This window comes from Bos javanicus, chromosome 17 (genome assembly GCF_032452875.1).
Source record: "Bos javanicus breed banteng chromosome 17, ARS-OSU_banteng_1.0, whole genome shotgun sequence".
Taxonomy (NCBI): domain Eukaryota; kingdom Metazoa; phylum Chordata; class Mammalia; order Artiodactyla; family Bovidae; genus Bos; species Bos javanicus.
The window spans coordinates 10,258,590-10,278,739 of NC_083884.1; the positions used below are offsets into that span (position 1 = coordinate 10,258,590).

The 20,150-nt window shown below is 39.0% G+C and overlaps 1 protein-coding gene across 5 annotated transcripts in view; it reads left to right on the forward strand.

The window, feature by feature from the left end:
• Positions 1-20,150, forward strand: part of NR3C2 (nuclear receptor subfamily 3 group C member 2) — a 439,879-nt gene that overhangs the window by 165,140 nt on the left and 254,589 nt on the right. For 2 of the 5 annotated variants that reach the window (XM_061384031.1, XM_061384032.1), the window contains exon 3: positions 10,813-10,878. The exons of the other annotated variants lie outside the window; for them this stretch is intronic. In XM_061384031.1, the coding sequence (XP_061240015.1) occupies positions 10,813-10,878 (66 nt within the window). The remainder of the gene's footprint in view (positions 1-10,812; positions 10,879-20,150) is intronic. 5 annotated transcript variants of the gene reach the window in all.

Genomic DNA, 20,150 nt, shown 5'->3' on the forward strand with positions numbered 1-20,150 from the left:
GTTGGAGGGAATATTCATAATAGACTTGTCCTCAGATTTAGGAATGATACATCTATTTATTTGAAAATTCTCTTAGCTAAGTTAGAGAGGGTACAGTAGGGGGTGGATTCACAAATGAATACAACAGAGTCCCTGATTTTAAGGAAGTTTAACTGAGCTATAAAATATGCATAATACTTTATAACCAAGAGTTATGATGTCTCAAAAGACAGTTGTTAAGAATTTTGTACAAATTGATCATAGTTTGTTTCAATGAGATCAGTAAATGTATAGGTAATGATGCTAAGAAAAGTATTCTACTTACCTTTTCTTGACTTTGATCCCTTTGGAAAAGATAAGATATGTTCTCTTTTCTCTCAATTTTTCTTTTTTATTAGCTGGGAAATTTTATCTCTGTTTTGAAAGTATATTAAATCCCTCCTTCCCCCAATTGTGGAAATGTTTATGGATGACTTTCAGTGTTAAAATAAATATACTCCCTCAAGAATTGCAAGTGCAAATATTTCATTGACTTACTGTAAAAAGTTAAGGATGAATGAGGAGAGAGGCCTCCAGGTACAGTTCTCATCATTGCTGTATAACAGCCAGCAAGAGGGAGAGACAGACACCACTGATTCAGAATTCATCTCGGCACTCCTGTTTCAAGTTCATATATAAATGTGTGTAAGTGAAACGCATGTGTGGAGGTGCTGTGTAGAATTGATGACAAAATATACCTGGGCCAGCAGACCCTCTTCAGTTCACTAAAATCAAGAAGCTTATGTCTCAGAATCTTTCATTTAATAGTCATTTCATTTTCTTCTTCTCTTAGTATTTTTCCTGAATTTATTCTGGATTTTCAAGTGTGAGCGGAAAGGAAGGTGAAATATAGAAATTCATTTTACTTGCATCAGAGTATGAAACAGTCATGTTGTTATTTTTAAAAAGTGAAAAACAAACAAAACCCATTGGCATCCTGAGAAAGAGATGGTTGGGCTTTAGTTTCCACTACAAAATTTAGTAAGCTCCATTTAGGAATCTTATTTCCCAAGAGATCTGGAATATAAAATTGTTCTTGAGCTTTGAAAAAAAATCCAAACAACAAAAAACAAACAAAAACAAAGTAAGGATTGTACGGAAAACTAAAGGGAAGTGACAGGGGTCTGGTTTTCTTTGAGTAGGATTGTGACAGACTAACCTTGCTCCTGGTTCTTCCCCAACAATTACTTGAATAAGCAAGGCCTTTGAGGTGAATTGTCTTTATCTGCAAATTTTTACTGTAAAGTCTGAAGATCTTTTTAATTTTTTGGGCATAGTTGATTTACAGTGCTATGTTAGTTTTAGGTGGATAGCAAAGTGATTCAGTCATGCCTTCAGTTATGCACAGATACATTCTTTTTCAGATTCTTTACCTTTCTTGGGGGCTTCCTAGGTGGCACTAGTGGTACGAGAACCTGCCTGCCGATGCAGGAGATGGAAGAGATGCAGGTTTGGTCCCTGGGTGGGGAACATCCCCTGGAGGAGGGCATGGCAAGCCACTCCAGCACTCTTGCCTGGAGAAGCTCATGGACAGAGGAGCCTGGCGGGCTACAGTCCATGGGGTCACAGAGTCAGACATGACGAAAGCGACTTAGCTCGCACCCATATCTTAATCATGGGATCGTGGCCTGCTGTTTCTGTAGGTTGTATGAAATGCAAGTTCCTTAGAAGTATTTGGTAAATAATTGTAGCAGAATCTGGACCAGAAGGTCTGTATACTTGGTATTGATTTTTTTGTTGTTGTTTAAAATTGTTAATGCTTAATGCCAGAGATGAAATAACCTGATATGTTTTATGTTTCCTGACGTGACAATAAAGAAGGCCCAGCATCACCTTATATAGAATTCTCACAAAAAACAGCTTGTACGCTGGATTTTGGACCCTGTTTACTAAGTCTGTTTCCTGAAAAAAGATGGCTTTTTCCAAATGCAGTGAATAGTCCTTGGTTGGGTCCTTAACAAAGCAAAGTACAAAAGACATTTTGGGGACAGCTGGGAGAATTGTAATATTAACTATATGTTAGATACTATTGAATTAAAGCCAGTTCTCTTAGGTATGATAATAGAATCATGTATATGTAGGGGAATGTTCTTAATCTTAGAAGATACATATTGATATATATGAGGTATGAATTTATTATGTTTGCATGTATTTTCACATTTCACCAGAGGGGAAAAACTTTGTGTATTCATCAGGGTTCTCTAGAGAAACAGATCCAATTGTGTGTGTGTGTGTGTGGACTGATTGGTTGGTTGATTTTAAGGAATTAGCTGTTATGATTACATAGACTATTAAATCCAAAATCAGACTGGAAACCCAGGCAGAGCTAAGGTCACAGCTTTAAGTCCGAAGGCGGGCAGAATTCCCTCTTGCTCAAGGGAAGTCAGTCTTTCGTTGCATTCAGAATTTCAACTGATGGATGAGACCCATCCACGATTCCCAAAATTTTCTTGTGATCTAGGCTCCCTGATACCCGTGGCATCTTGTCACCCCAGTTCCAACTCTAGCAGGCAGAAAAGCTAAGGTGCCCCAGGTGTCTATCTTAAAAATAAACCAGAAAAAGGGAATTCCCTGGTGGTCCAATGATTAGGACTCTGCCCTCTCATTGCCGAGCCCCTGGGTTCAATACCTGGTTGGGGAACTAAGATCCCACAAGTTGCAGGACATGGCCAAAACAAAAAATTAAAAAAAAAAAAGTCATTTCTTTAAAAAAAAAAAACATCAGAAGAATCATCTTCTCTCCTAAGTCCCAACATGTCAGCAAGAGGAACTTAAGAAATTAACAGAAGGAAAAACAGTCTGAGTCAAATGCATTAGAATCCAGAAAAAGTCTGTATGTCTCAGTCTCTAGTCTGCCTCTTGCTTCTGGACATTCACTTAATTTATGTCCCCTTTTGGGCGCAAATGTAGGTGGTACTGCCTAGAATAGTTGGTGATAGGCAGCAGAACAGTAACTCAGTTTGTGAAAATGCACCTTAAACTGTAAAGTGCTACGCAGGCAAATGCAAGGCAGTGATGCGGCGAGCACCGTGGGCCAGACGGCTCTCAAGGACTTACTTCATTGTAAAATAGAGGCAGCTGCTGTCCTATTGTTAGTCGATCCTCAGAACCCCTTCCCTGGCCCTCCAGCTCCTGCAAATCTGTCTTTTCTAAGAACTCTGGGAGCAGTCGGTCACTTAGCCTTAAAATAAAGCATCTAGAATAGTCAGCACACATATTGAATCTATAACTTCCATGAATTTTTATAAAATATTCATAATCTTAAAAGAATGTTCACCTGTTTTCATAGTAGTAACTTGTCTTTAATTTCACATCCTCAAATTGAGTTAACCGCCTGTAAGCACCAGCTTTTTCCGAGCTCGGAGGCATACGTGCTCATGTATAAACAACGTGCTGTTTTGCTCCATTAGCAAGGAGCTCTTATGTGGATGATTATAGATCAAGGTTGTCCTAAAGTTCCTCCAAATAGCCTTGTTTTCATTTTGGAGATTTTCAGAGGAGTCTTGGAAGTTGTAACATGTTTAAAGAAAGAACCGGAGACCTGACAGAAGGATCAAGTGCACTCTGCATGGATCTGCAGCCTTAACCCCTGACCGCCTGTCCCAGGGTGCCCAGGCCTGGGGGTAGGGGCAACAGGTGGGACTCTGTCTAGAGCCCCCGGGAAAAGCTGCTCTTCAGCCTCTGCCAGCCTCTTTTGACTGTGGCTTCTGTCTGTACTCACTGTCTGTAAAAGAAAATTGTGGAGTTTTTTTTTTTTTTATTGGAGCACAATTGATTAATGTGGTGTTAGTTTCAGGGGTACAGCAAGGTGATTCAGTTATACACACACATGCATCTTTTCTTTTTCAAATTCTTTTCCCAATTAGGTTATTACAGAATACTGAGCACAGCTCCCTGTGCTATACAGAAAGTTCTTATTGGTTTTTATAATTGAGGGGAGTGGAGGAGAAAACCTTTATTTCATTCTAGATTCCTTGAGACAAAGTTAAGCAAGAATCCAAATTAATTAGACGGAAAATGAATGACTTATTATTTCTCTTTTCAGTGTATATGTACCAGAAATTTGTACAAAAGTACTTTGCACTTTTTTCACTGTTTTGTGAATGAGAACATTTTTCTTTTATCATTTCACTGACTGCCCAAGAACTGCAAGAAATGGTAAATTGATGGCAATATTATATTCAGATTGCTTAGTCATTATGGATTAATTCTAAATATGAAAGCCCTTATGGAGAGACGTAACATATTGTAATAGCCTTTGTAATTTCTTTGCAGCAGAAAAACTGGAATGTCTGTGCCTTGCTGAACTGGGATAAGTTGACAGTGGGTGAGGAGAGACACATTTGTTCTAAGACATCTACACAAATCTTTTGATCATCTTGTCATATCTCAGTATCTCAAGTCTCTATTACTGATTTTTAAACTAGCTGTGTGATTGCCAGTAAAGAGAAAACTCAGTTAGCAATTAATTTATTCTTCTTTTATTCCATTTCTTTGTTTCAGTTAAAAAGAAAATCTATAAATTCTAAAAGTAACAAGCAGCATACATCACCTCCAGTCATTCTTTCCCCTTATTCTCTTCCAGAGGCAATCCCTTCTCTGAGTTTTGTTTTGCTTCATTTTGTTGCACCATAGATAAGCTTTGTGTGTTCTAGAACTTCATATCAGTGGAGTCCTATAGTATGTTCTTGGTCCACTTATCATAATTATGAATAATTAGATTTATTCATATTGTGTAAAAAAGTGGCTTTTTATGGCGACATAGTATGCCATTGACCAAGGGATTCACTGGTGACTCAGTGGTAAAGAATCCACCTGACGATACAGGAGACATGAGTTCAATCCATGAATCATGAAGATCCCCTGGAGGAGGAAATGGCAACCCACTCCAGTATTCTTGCCTGGAAATCCCATGGACAGAGGGGCCTGGCAGACTACAGTCCATGGGGTCACAAAGAGTGAGACCCAACTTAACAATGCCATCATGCAATTATACCAATAGTTTACCTCTTCTGTTAATAGACACCTAGGCTGTTTCCAGTCTCTGTTGAGAATGAAGCTTCAGTCAGGGTCCTGTATAGGGCTTTCTGTAGACGTGTTTTCATTTTCTTGGATGAATAACTAGTAGGGGAGGGTCTTGCCTGGAGAATCCCAGGGACGGGGGAGCCTGGTGGGCTGCCATCTATGGAGTCGCACAGAGTCGGACACGACTGAAGCAACTTAGCAGCAGTAGCAGCAGCAGGGGAATTGTTGGGGTGATAGGGCAGGTATGTGTTTAGTCCTCTAAGTAACTGCCAGACATTTTCCTAAGATAGATATAGCATTTTACCTCCCTCCAGCCTCAGAGTTTTTTTTTTTTCCTCTTTACATCCTCACCAACATTTCGTGTCATCTGACTTTTTAATTTCAGCTATTCTGGTGGATATAGACTGTGTAACTTTTTAATATATGTATAGGAATATTATTTTAAGTTATACTATCTGCATATTTTTGTGAATTACAAACTAAATGGACTCTTCTCAAATTGGCACAGATATTTTGTTAATTGGTTTGAGTTGAGATATTCAACAGAGATAATAGATAATAATTAAGGATAAAAGATGTTGAAAGATAACTAGGCAATTATGAATCTTTAGCACATGAAATGTGGAAATTTATGTTTTTATAGGTTTGTTTGTTCATAAGCTAAGTTATTTATTCATTGATTCATTCATAAATCACTTTTTATTTTTAATACTTTACATGATTGTGTGACAGTGCTGTCTGATAGAACTTTCTGTCCTGATGGATGGACATTTCATTCTGTGCTGTTATGGCAACATGTAACAACTGAATACTGGCTCATTAAGTGCTATTGAGCAGTGAATTTTTGTATTTTGTTTTAATCATGGCAAGTGGATACTATATTGGATAATGCATGTCCAAGCAAGTGTATTCAAGTATTATCTGATCTTATATTGTAAAATAAAGAAAACGTCTTCCTTACTTATATACTTGGCAGTGCAAGCCTAGCTGTAATCATTGTTCCTAATGTCACTTATATTTTTATATTTGGAATTTTTAAAAATTATTTTTATTGACACTTTTATTGAGGTAATTATTGATTCACATATAGTTGTAAAAATTAATAAAGGTCCTTTTTACCAAATATATAAAGAAGAGATAATACCTATCCTTCTCAAACTGTTCAAAAAAAATTGAAGAGGACAGAACACTCCCAAATTCATTCTACAAGACCATCATTATCCTGATACCAAAACCGGACAAAGACATTACAAAAAAAGAAAATTATAGGCGAATGCCTTTGATGAATATAGACGCAGAAATCTTCAAGACAATAGTAGCAAACCAAATCCAACGATATAAAAAGGGTCATACGTCATGATAAGCTGGACTTTTTCTAGAACACAGGACAGTTCAACATTAGCAAATCAATTACTGTGAAACTTCACATTGACAGAAAGGAAGGATAAAAACCCACGATCATCTTAACAGAGTCAGAAAAAGCACTTGACAGGATTTAAGTGGCGCTAGCGGTAGCGAGCCTGCCTGCCAAAGCAGGAGACTTCAGAGACGCAGGTTCAGTCCCTGGGCCCGGAAGACCCCTTGGAGGAGGGCATGGCAACCCATTCCAGTATTCTTACCAGAAGAATCCCGTGGACAGAGTAGCCTGGTGGGCTACAGCCCATAGGGTTGCAAAGAGTTGTACATGACTGAAGCAACCTGGCATAGCACAGCAGCAACATCCATTCACGATTTAAAAAAAGCTCTCAGCAAAGTGGGTAAGAGAGAACATATCTCAGCATCATAAAAGTTATTTATGAGAAGCCCGCAGCTAACATCATACAGTGAAAAGCCAAAAGCCTTTCCTCTCATGCCCACTCATGCCACTTCTATTTAACGTAGTATTAGATGTCCTAATCACAGTACTCAGACAAGAAAAATAAATAAAAGGCATTTAAGAAAGAAGTAAAATTGTCACATTGCAGATGACATGACACTGTGTATAGAAAACCCTAAAGCTTCTTCCCAAAAACTATTAGAACTAATAAATTAATTCAGCGAAGTTGCAGGAGAAAAGATTAATATACAGAAACCTGTCACTTTTCTGTACACTAATAATGAAATATTAGAAAGAGAAAGTTAAAAATTCTGTTAAAAGTTTCATCAAAAAGAATAAAATACCTAAGAATACACTTAATCAGAGAGATGAAAGACCTGTACTCCAAAAACTGTAAAACATTGATGAAGGACATTGAAGATGATACAAAGGAATGGAAAGATACCCCATGCTCTTGCAGTCATGTTTAAAAACAGTTGGACTATATGATGATCTTTTACTTTTATGAAGTTTGTTTCACGTTTTCTATTCATATATAGTGCTTGTATTTCGTTTAATTTATGTTTTCCAATTACTCCATTGCTTCTTTTTTTTTTTTTTTGATGTTTTTTTCCAAGGCTTTCTCAAGTGTAGTAGAAATGCCTTTGTGTGTGTGTGTGTGTGTGTCTGTGTATATATACACACACACACATATAAAATATTTATTTTAAAAAACTTACGAATTTTTGCCCTGCTAAAAAAATTATGACATTTTGTTTCTACTTGTTTGACTTAGTATGAATAGAATGCTAGATTTCTACTTTAATTAAAAAAAAATAGATACACAGTAAGCAACAGAGGTTTACTGTATAGCACAGGGAATTATAGTCAATATCTTGTAGTAACCTATAATGGAAAATAATCTGAAAAACAATATATGTGTATATATAACTGAATCACCTACCTGTGTGCCTAAAACATTGTAAGTTAACTATGCTTCAATAATATCTATATCTATATCTATATATATAGATATAAAGAAAAAAGATATCCCGTGCTCTTGGATTGGAAGAATTAATTTTGTTAAAATGGCCATATTACTCAAAGCAATCTATAGATTTAATGCAGTGCCTATTAGAATACCCATGGCATTTTCCACAGAACTAGAATAAGTAAGCCTAAAATTCACATGGAAAAAAATAAAATAAAATTCACATGGAGCCACAAAAGACTCTGAAATGCAAAAGAAATCCTGAAAAGTAAAGACAAAGCTGGAGGTATCATACTCCTAGATTTCAGACTGTGTTACAAAGCTACAGTAATCAAAACACCAGTGTCATATTGGCACAAAACCAGACACACAGATCAGTGGAATAGAATAGAGAGCCCAGAAATAAACTCACATACCTAGGTCAATTGACAGAGGAGGCAAGAGTATACAATGAAGAAAAAATAGTCTCTTCAATAAGTAGTGCTGGGAATACTGAACAGCTACATGTAACAGAATGAAATTAGAACATTTTCTAACACCATAAACAAAAATTAACTCAAAGTGGATTAAAGACCTAAATGTAAGACCTGAAACCATAAAACTTATAAAAGAGAACGTAGGCAGAACACTTACTTGACATAAATCATAGCAATTTTTTTTTTGCATCTGTCTCCTAAGCCAGAAGTAATAAAAGCAAAAATAAATAGGACCTAATTAAACTTAAAAGCTTTTGCACAGCAAAGTAAATCATTAACAAAATGAAAGAGAACCTATGTACAAAATGGGAGAAGATATTTGCAAATATTCTGATCAACAAAGGATTAATTTCCAAAATAGATAAACACCTCTGCTGCTGCTGCTGCTAAGTCGCTTCAGTCGTGTCCAACTCTGTGCCACCCCATAGATGGCAGCCCACCAGGCTCCCCCATCCCTGGGATTCTCCAGGCAAGAACACTGGAGTGGGTTGCCATTTCCTTCTCCAGTGCTTGAAAGTGAAAAGTGAAAGTGAAGTTGCTCAGTCGTGTCCGACTCTTAGCGACCCCATGGACTGCAGCCTACCAGACTACTTAATTTCCAAAAAAAAAAAAAAAAGTGGCTCAGATTTTAAACAATCTTCCTGCAATGCAGAAGACCCAGGTTCAGTCCCTGGGTTGAGAAGACCCCCTGGAGAAGGGAATGACAACCCATTCCAGTATTCTTGCCTGGAGAATTCTTTGTACACAGGAGCCTGATGGGCTACAATCCATAGTGTTGCAAAGTTGGACACGACTGAGTGACTAACACTTTCAACAGCAGTGAAGAAATGGAAAGAAGACCTGAATAGACATATTTCCAAAGAAGCTACATGAATGACCAACAGGCACATGAAAAGGTGTTCAACTTTGTTAGAGAAATACAAACGAAAAAAACTAGATATCTCCTCACACCTGTCAGAATGGCCACCATCAGAAAGAAATCTACAAATAGCAAATGTAGGCAAGGATGTGGAGAAGAGGGAACCCTTGTACATTGTCAGTAAGAATGTAAATTGATACAACCAATGTAGGAAACAGGATGGAGGCTTCTCAGAAAACTAAAAGTAGAATCACCATTGTTGTTGTGTAGTCGCTGTCGTGTCTGACTGCAACCCCATGGACTGCAGCATGCCAGCCTCCCTGTCCTCCACCATCTCCTGCAGTTTTGCTCAGACTCATGTTCCAATCAGCTCATCCTCTCTCACCCCCTTCTCCTACCATCAGTCCTTCCCAGCATCAGGGTCTTTCCCAATGAGTTGGCTCTTTGTATCAGGTTGCCAAAGTATTGGAGCTTCAGGTTCAGCATCAATCCTTCTAATGAATATTCAGGGTTGATTACCCGTAGTATTTACTGGTTTGATCTCCTTGCAGTCCAAGGGACTCTCAGGAGTCTTCTCCAGAACCTCAGTTCAAAAGCGTCAGTTCTTTGGTGCTCAGCCTTCTTTATGGTCCAACTCTCACATCCGTACGTGACTACTGGAAAAACCATAGCTTTGACTCTACAGACCTTTGTCAACAAAGTGAGCTACCATATGATCTAGCAATTCACTCCTGAATGTATATCTGGAAAAAGTGAAAACATTAACTTGAAAAGATATATGCACCCCAGTGTTCATAGTAGCATTATTTACAATAATCAGTATATGAAAGGAAGTAAACCAGTCGCCCATGAACAGATGAATGGATAAAGAAGATGTGTTGTATATGTATACAATGGAATATTAGCCAGCCATTAAAAAAGAATGAAATTCTGCATTTTCAGCAATGTAGATGGACCTAGAGAATATTATGCTTAGTGAAATAAGTCAGAGAAAGCAGATACTGTATGATATCTCTTATATGTGGAATCTAAAAAAAATAAACAATTTATATGCAAAACGGAGGCAGACTCGCAGATATAGAATACAAACTAGTGGTTACCAAATGGAAGAAGGAATGGAAAAGGGATAAATCAGGGAGGATATGAAATTAAAAGAGAAACTGCTGCTGCTGCTAAGTCGCTTTAGTCGTGTCCAACTCTGTGCGACCCCATAGACGGCAGCCCACCAGGCTCCTCCATCCCTGGGATTCTCCGGGCAAGAACACTGGAGTGGGCTGCCATTTCCTTCTCCAACACATAAAAGTGAAAAGTTAAAGGAAAGTCACTCAGTCATGTCTGACTCTGCGACCCCATGGACGGCAGCCTACCAGGCTCCTCCGTCCATGGGATTTTCCAGGCAAGAGTACTGGAGTGGGGTGCCATCGCCTTCTCCGAAAAGAGATACTACTATTTAGGAAATAAGCAACATACAAGCTCTATTGTATACCACAAGGAATTATACCCATTATCTTATAATAACTTTTAATGGAGTATAATCTATAAAAATACTGAATCACAGTGCTGTACACCTGAAACTAATATAATATTGTAAATCAATAAAGAAAAAGATCCTAAATGCCCTTCATCCACTTTCTCTCACATTTTGCAGAACTACAGTACAACAGAACATCAATACAAAGATAGAAACAAACCCCAAATTCCAAGTACTACAAAGGTATGTTTTATGTATATTTGATATAACTCAGTTTATTTAGAACAGTAACAGCCTATATAAGCATTTATTCTGCTGGTCAGTTGTTCCTGCATCTAAAATGGAATAGCTGATTCAGACCTCCTCCTGTTTATACTGTTAGAAGCTTTTCATATGTTCCTTTTATGTTTTAGGCACATACGCTTTTTTAATTGGTCAGATCGTTACTAAGCAGATTGAAGTCATAAAGACAATGAATTATTAAAAAACAATCCAGTCTTCTTAAGAATGAAGTCATTTGGTTTCAGTGATGATGTGCTTCTGAAAGGTATAATGTCTTGGTATGAAGAAAGAAAACAAATAAAAAATCCTAATTAGTACTCTCTTTTACTATTGAATATAATGGGACAAAATAAAATAGTACTTGGTTTTTTCCCCCAATCTAGATTCTTTTATAGATTTTAAGGAATACTACCTTTTTGGGTCAGTCCCCAGAAACGTGGTAACATTTTAGGCGATGCTGTAGCATAGATAAGTTGACAGTAAAAATATTACTTTTTCATTCTTCAAAATAGTCTTTTAAAATAAGAGATATTTGTTTTGATAATGGATTTAAGGAGGATGTGAGTCTAATATATTTTGTGACCTTCCTAAACACATCCTAGGTCTGCCTGTCCCTCCGTTCCTCTCTTTTCTCCCTCTCAGCTGATATTAACTATCTCTGTGTTTCAAGAAAAGTATTAACTTGAACAAAAGAGTCCTTGTTTTCCACACTTGCTGCATTTCCAGATGAAATGGCTTGATGCTGAGACTTACAATGCACCTTTCCTGGCTCCTGTCAGCTCCGGTGTCTGTGCTCTGAGCTGCATGGAGGTGAGCGGCTGACCTGGGACAGCAGGGTGGCATCACCTGCAGTTGTTCAAACCCCTTCTGGGTGCCTCTGCTGGGGCTTTTGCTGGGGATGTGGTGAAGTGAGGGTGAATTGGTTGAGAGGGCTATTTCATGTCCTTATTCAGCTGAGGTTCAAACAGAATAAGACAGATGGGGGTCGATGAACCCCGGATGGTGCCAGCAGTAAGGGTGGGAGGAAGAGACCGACCTGCACAGGCGCTGGCCTCTGGGCAGAGCCTTACAGGACGGGCAGGATGTTTGATGAGCAAAGATGGCAGGAGTGGGCATTTTAGATGGAGTGCGTGATATGGAAAATAGTTCAAAGGCTGGAAACATCAGAAAGGTCTGTCCTGGAGTAGAGGGTACGGGAATTAGCATGAGGATGGAGGGAGTTAGGAAAGCTGGAGTCTGACTGTGAGTTTCCAGTCAGGGCTGTGGCTTGGGGTAGGGGCACAGGGCTTATTTTTGTACTTAAATGTACTTCTCAATTCATTTGGTTTTCTCACACTTTTTTCTCCACTTTTTTTTCTGATTATATCAGCATTTTAAAAATACTGGGTTCCAGAAAAAATGACCTTACAACCTATTTCAAAGAGAAACTTTCATTTGATGGGATATTTACAATCAAGTAGAATTTAGTGATCCTTCCATGCTCTTCTGTAGTTTTCATTTTCTAATGAATGTATTTAAATAGATTTCTGAATATTTTACCTTTTGTCAGTATTTAGATCACATGAGAATGCTTATTTCCTTGTCATTTGATTAACAGTATTACAGAGCAACCTAGTTTTATGTTAGTGAGGAACTCTAAAAGGAATTCTTGAACTAGGATGAAGGTACCAGTGCTATAGTATTAGATTAAAATTCAGATTACCCACTGTTGAGGTACTTGCATTAAATTACAGTAGAAAACAGGGCTGTTTTGTGAAAGAGTGGGTCATGATAGGCTTAAAATATTTCCAGACAATTTAAATACAATATGGTCAAAAATAGCTTTGCACAGGTTGTGTGTGGAAAACAGAGTAGTTGTATGTATAATATAGTGGAAATCACCTGAAATTCATTAAAGGCTGGCACTACTAGGCAAGCCTTGTTCGAGTTTAGGACATGGAATCGGAGATTAATACCAAGTGCCGACCACGTCTGAAGTCCTGCTCTAAGTGTCTGTCTCGGTTAGTTCTCCAAACTGTTAGGAGCTTGAGATGAACACATACATCCTACTCTATAGTAGATAACCAACAGGGATCTACTGTATAGCACAGGGACCTCTGCTCAGTACTCTGTGACAACCTAAATGGGAAAAGAATGTGAAAAAAGAATGACTGTGTACAACTGAATCACTTCGCTGTCCCTGACACTAACACAACATTGTAAATCAGCTATACACCAATAAAATTTCTTAAAAACCAGTAAAGCAAGTACTATCCCCACTCTCTGGGTGAGGAAACTGTGGCTCAGAGGCAGCACATGTTTAACTCACAATCTCCCGTGACTAGTGAGTGGGACGCTGCAGGGTGAACCCAGCTCTGTTGCCCATGGAGCTGGTGCTGGTAACGATCAGTAATTCTCCTGGCTCATAAGAGTGTATAGGCTGGCCTCCAGCTGGTTTAGGACAAACGCAGAAAGCACTCACGGGTAGCTCAGATTTTGCGGCATGAAGAGCAATACCAATTGTGATTACACAGGCAAAACAAAAGTCAAAATTTGAGTGTCAGCATATTAGGTGACTATATTGGCTTGGCCAAAAAGTTCGTTCCGATTTTTTCGTATGATGTAACATAAAAACCCAAATGAACTTGGCCAACCCAATATTTATTAATAGGCACTTCTGATCAGCAATGGGTTGGAGAAGGACCAACACCAGCCGTGGCACCCCTGGCACTGTCCGTGCCTGGGAGTTTCTGAGCAGTCTTTGTCTCTAAATTTCCTAAATGTTCATAGCAGAGTCTGATAAGACGCCCTTCTCTCCAGTGAATTCTGGTACCTGAATCTGGCCTGAAGAACGACTATTAACAAAATTAGTCCCCTACACATACCCAAGCAAGGAATTTGATCTTCTAAATAAATGGTTATAAATTAGTTCAACTTTTGGGGGAAAATGTTTCTATTCGATCTTCTCTATGGCCCGTGTTCTGGTATTAATATGTATTATAAGTGAATAATAATTATTAGAAATACATATTGTATTTGTTGGAAAAGAGTATAGATTTTTACTTATTATAATTCTAAGTGAAACAACACAGAAATGATTGCTGTGAGTTCAGATGTTCTTATTTTGAGATTTTCTCAAGGTCTACTAACCACGAAGTTAATTGTTAACCTTGTTTCATATCATGCATTCTTTCAAAAGCTCTAGGTCAATATATATTTTAGTGTTCCGTACAGCTGTTACTCAACATCATCTCTGCATCCCTTTTACCTATCACAGCCCTGGTGCCTGGAAGGCAGTGAATATGCTTTGAATTGCTTGTTGAACAGAGTGTATAAAAATAAATACATTCTAAAGGTTAGCTGTCGAATCCTATTTTTATAAACTTCAACTTGTCATATCAGAATTATGTTCCATTGCCTAGAGTCTGGCAACAGCCCTGACTGGTCTAAAGACCCGTGAGAGTCAGGGTTGGGAAAAAATTCAAGAACTCAGCTGTTTGACTTTTGAAAAATCCTTATTCAAATTCTCTATATTCTAATCCTTCACGCTCATTCAGACCACAATCTGAAGGAAGCCTCAGACCGTGGGCACCAACCTGAAATGGATTACTTGGACAGCAACTATCATAGGGCAGGGAAAGGAGAACTGCTGTGTTTTCATACATAGTTCTTGACTTTCTAGTTTTACAAATCAGTATAGCAAAATGTGTAAAATACTGGAGTTTCTATTTTATATCCTTCTACAATGCATTGTGTATTATAATCAGGATTTTAGCAATATTAACATGGCATTTTATATCTATACATCAGTCTTCTTAAAGAAGGATATATAAAACAGCAAATATTTCTGGGCATTAATACGTGCCAGACAGGATTTCAGTTAAGTAACTGTGAGATGTATATCTAGAACTAGAGTGACAGTTCTTGCAGAAAATATCAGGGTAACAGCTGATTTTACATGAATCGAGCAAGTTTACCCTTTTGATGCTATGAATGACACCCAGAAATAATGGTGATAGAGTGTAATAAAGATCAAAGGAAGAAAGAAAGGGAGGTAATAGGAAAGTATGCAAAGACAGTTAAGGCTATTTCAAATAAAGAAAAGTGATACATAGGCATAAATACTGCAAAGTCAAGCTGAGCTTGACAGTGCTACTGCTTGCTCAGTGGTAAACTTGATTTCCAAGGCTGGATCTCCTTGCAGTCCAAGGGACTCTCAAGAGTCTTCTCCAACATGCAGTTCAAAAGCATCAATTCTTCGCACTCAGCTTTCTTTATAGTCTACCTCTCACATCCATACGTGACTACTGGGAAAACCATAGCTTTCCTAGATGGACCTTTGTCAGCAAAGTAATGTCTCTGCTTTTTAATATGCTGTTTAGGTTGGTCATAGCTTTTCTTCCAAGGAGCAAGCGTCTTAATTTCATGGCTGCAATCACCATCAGCAGTGATTTTGGAGCCCAAGAAAATAAAGTCTGTCATTGTTTCCATTGTTTCCCCATCTATTCCCCATGAAGTAATGGGACCAGATGCCATGATATTTGTTTTTTGAATGTTGAGTTTTAAGCCAACTTTTTTGCTCTCCTCTTTCACTTTCATCAAGAGGCTCTTTAGTTTCTGTTCTCTTTCTGCCATAAGGGTAATATCATCTGCATATTTGAGGCTATTGATGTTTCTCCCTGCAATCTTGATTCCAGGGAGAATCAAGCCTGTGCTTGATTTGTGCTTCATCCAGCCCGGCATTTCACATGATGTACTCTGCACATAAGTTAAATAACCAGGGTGACAATATACACCTTGATATTCCTTTACTGATTTTTAACCAGTCTGTTGTTCCATGTCAAGTTCTGACTGTTGCTTCTTGACCTGCATACAGATTTCTCAGGAGGTAGGTCAGGTAGTACCTGGAATCTCTTGAAGAATTTTCCACAGTTTGTTGTGATCCACACAGTCAAAGGCTTTGGCGTAGTCAAGAAAGCAGAAATAGATGTTTTTTGGGGAACTCTCTTGCTTTTTCTATGATCCAACAGATGTTGAAAATTTGATCCCTGGTTCCTCTGCCTTTTCTGAGTCCAACTTGAATGTCTGAAAGTTCACAGTTCACTTACTGTTGAAGGACATCAGGGTCAGGGCACTGAATACAACAGTGTGGGCATAAGTCCTTTTGAAGGAAGTGGCCATACCATGGGTACAGTCAGTGCCCATACCATAGTTTGGCCTCAGGCCAAACAGCAGGGAGGGAACACAGCCCTGAGCATCAACAGAAACTGGGATTAAAGATTTACTGAATATGACCCTGCCCATCAGAATAAGACCCAGTTTTCCCCACAGTCAGTTTCTCCCATCAGGAAGCTTCCACGGCCCTCTTATTCTTATCTATCAGAGGGCAGACAGAATGAAAACCACAGTCACAGAAAACTAACCAAACTGACCACATGGATCACAGTCCTGTCTAACTCAGTGAAACTATAAGCCATGCCTCATAGGGCCGCCCAAGATGGTGTCATGATGGACAGTTCTGACAAAACGTGGTCCACTGGAGAAGGGTATGGCAAACCACTTCAGTATTCTTGCCTTGAGAATACTATGAATAGTATGAAAGGCAAAAAGATAGGACACTAAAAGATGAACTCCCAGGTTGGTAGGTGCCCATATGCTACTGGAGATCAGTGGAGAAATAACTCCAGAATCAATGACAAGATGGAGCCAAAGTGAAAACGCCCAGTTTTATGGTTGTAACTGATGATAGACGTATAGTCCAATGCTGTGAAGAGCAGTTTTGAGAACCTGGAATGTTAGGTTCATGAATCAAGGTAAATTGCAAGTGGTCAAACAGGAGATGGCAAGAGTGAACATCAACAATTTAGGAATCAGTGAACTAAAATGGACTGGGATGGGTGAATTTCACTCAGATGACCATTATATCTACTACTGTGGGCAAAAATCCCTTAGAAGAAATGGAGTAGCCCTCATAGTCAACAAAAGAGTCCGAAATGCAATACTTGGATGCAGTCTCAAAAATGACAGAATGATCTCTCTTTGTTTCCAAGGCAAACCATTCAATATCACAGTAATCCAAGTCTGTACCCCAACCAGTAACACTGAAGAAGCTGAGGTTGAACGGTTTCCATTATGACCTACAAGACCTTCTAGAACTAACCCCCTACAAAGATGTCCTTTTCATTATAGGGTGTTGGAATGCAAAAATAGGAAGTTAAGAGATACCTGAAAAACAGGCAAGTTTGGCCTTCGAGTACAAAATGAAGTAGGGCAAAGGCTAACAGAGTTTTGCCAAGAGAATGCACTGGTCATAGCAAACACCGTCTTCCAACAACACAAGAGACAGCTCTACACGTGTCCAGCACCAGATGGTCAATACCAAAATCAGATTGATTATATTCTTTGCAGCTGAAGATGGAGAAGCTCTATACAGTCAGAAAAAACAAGACTGGGAGCTTACTGTGACTCAGATCATGAAGTCCTTATTGCCAAATTCAGACTGAAATTGAAAAAAGTAGGGAAAACCACTAGACAATTCAGGTATGATCTACATCAAATCCCTTACAAATACAGGTGAGAACTAAATAGAGGATGATGCTTGTAGACATGAATTGAATTTCATTGACTAGTAGCCTACTGAAATATTAGTAGTCACAGGAAAAGCAATAAATGCTTTTCAGACCCTCAAAAAAATATCAATAAAAATAATACACATAAAAACTAGTATACAGAGCAGTCCTCTATGATAGATTGTATTGCCTAGAACTTAAGCACAGAGGCATTTTTGGAAAACACTCTGTCAAAGATTAAATTAAAGATATGATCCACAAGTCTTTCCTTGTAGCAGACTGGAAATCCTGGCATAAAGGTTTAAATGAATAAAGACTGTCTTGAAATCATTAGTAAAAAAAAAAAAAAATTCTAAGTCATAATCTAGTTACAGGCTTACAATTAGCAGGGGGAAAATTGAAAAGAGTGTGTTTCCTTGGTCTTTAAGTAATGTTGACCATTCATTTTCATTAACAAACAGAATAAAGAGTGGATGTCAGTGTAAAAACCTGATGTGTTAATTTGTACCATCTTGCAATAAAAACACTAATTTACTTGAGATGGTTTGTAAGTGGATAAGCATTGAAGGAAGTTTGTTTTTACACAAAATAGAATGAAAGGCAATTAATAATACAGGGATGATAAAAATCATTTTATTGCTCATTCTGCTGGTCAGTACATTCTAATGGGTTATTATAAATCGAAACGGAGAAGGCAATGGCACCCCACTCCAGTACTCTTGCCTGGAAAGTCCCATGGATGGAGGAGCCTGGTGGGCTGCAGTCCATGGGGTCGCTAAGAGTTGGACACGACTGAGCGACTTCGCTTTCACTTTTCACTTTCATGCATTGGAGAAGGAAATGGCAACCCACTCCAGTGTTCTTGTCTGGAGAATCCCAGGGACGGGGAGCCTGGTGGCTGCCGTCTATGGGGTTGCACAGAGTCGGACACGACTGAAGCGACTTAGCATAGCATAGCATAGCATAAATCTAAAACTGAAAATATTTTGCAAAAACAGAGCATAGAAAATGACTCTTCTCTCTTGAAACTGATGAAATTCAAACTTTTCAAAATATTGCATTTGATGGTGTAAGTGCAAGAAGTGTACCAGAAGTGATAATAAACTTGAACCTCTTAGAGAGGAATTTGAATCTGAAATCGGTGTTTACCAGATGGAAATGCTCCAGATTTGTGCATGACAGTAGTTAAGCAGTTTTTTGCCTACAAAGGACATTTGTCATTTCAAATACATTTACCTTTAAAGCCAGGAAAATGTGAAATTAAAAATGGGAGTTTGTTAGCTTTACGTTCATATGAAAAGTTTTAATGAACTTGTTTTTTTACTGGGCCCAGATGGCGAATGGTAATGATGCTAAAGCTGAAACTCCAGTACTTTGGCCACCTCATGCGAAGAGCTGACTCATTGGAAAAGACTCTGATGTTGTGAGGGATTGGGGGAAGGAGGAGAAGGGGACGACAGAGGATGAGATGGCTGGATGGCATCACCGACTCAATGGATGTGAGTTTGAGTGAACTCCAGGAGATGGTGATGGACAGGGAGGCCTGGTGTGCTGTGATTCATGGGGTTGCAGAGTCGGACATGAGTGAACGACTGAACTGAACTGAACTGAAAATTTTACCTAGTATATTGGTTATGTCACCACGTATCAAATCATTCCAAACCTTTGTGGCTTGAAACATTTATTATCTCATGTTTTCTATAGCTCAAGAATCTAAGAATAACTTAGTGAAGTCCTTTACTTTAGGGTCTGTTATAGGCTGAATTGTGTCCCTCCCAAAATTTGTATGTGGAAGCCCAAACCCTCAGTACCTCAGAATGTGACTGTATTTGGAGATGAGGTTTTTAAAGAGTAGTTAAGTTTAAAATGGAGCAATTAGGGTGAGTTCTAATCCAATATGATTGATGAAGGGGAGAAAATTTGGACACAAATGTGTATGCAAAGAAAAAAGACCATGTGAAGATACAGAGAGAAGGCTGCCATATGGAAGCCAAGAAGAGGCCTCAGATTCAATGAATCTGCATACTTGATTGCATACTCCTAGCCTTCATAACTGGAGAAGGCAATGGCACCCCACTCCAGTACACTTGCTTGGAAAATCCCATGGGTGGAGGAGCCTGGTAGACTGCAGTCCATGGGGTTGCTAAGAGTCAGACATAACTGAGCGACTTCACTTTCCCTTTTCAGTTTCATACATTGGAGAAGGAAATGGCAACCCACTCCAGTGTTCTTGCCTGGAGAACCGCAGGGACGGGGAGCCTGGTGGGCTGCCATCTATGGGGTCGCACAGAGTCGGACACGACTGAAGCGACTTAGCGGTAACAGCAGCAGCAGCAGCCTTTGTAACTGTGAGCAAACGCAGTGTTGTTTAAGCCACCCAGTCTGTGGTACTTCTATGACCGTGGCCTAAAACAAACTAACCCAGAGTCTTACAGGCTACAGCCTTCCCGGAGTGTGGCTGTGGAAGGATCCATGTCGGAACGCTTTTAGTGGTTGGCAGGATTTTAAACTGGGAGACCCAGTTCCTCATAAGCTGTTGTTCTGAGGGAATCTGTGGGAAGCCTCCAAGGGCAGCTCACTTACAACATGGCGGCCGCTATATCAGAGCCGGCAAAGGGCAAAGCAAGGGAGGAGAGTCCACAGGCCCCAGTGTTTTATAATCCAGTCTCCAAAGTGAAGTCTCAG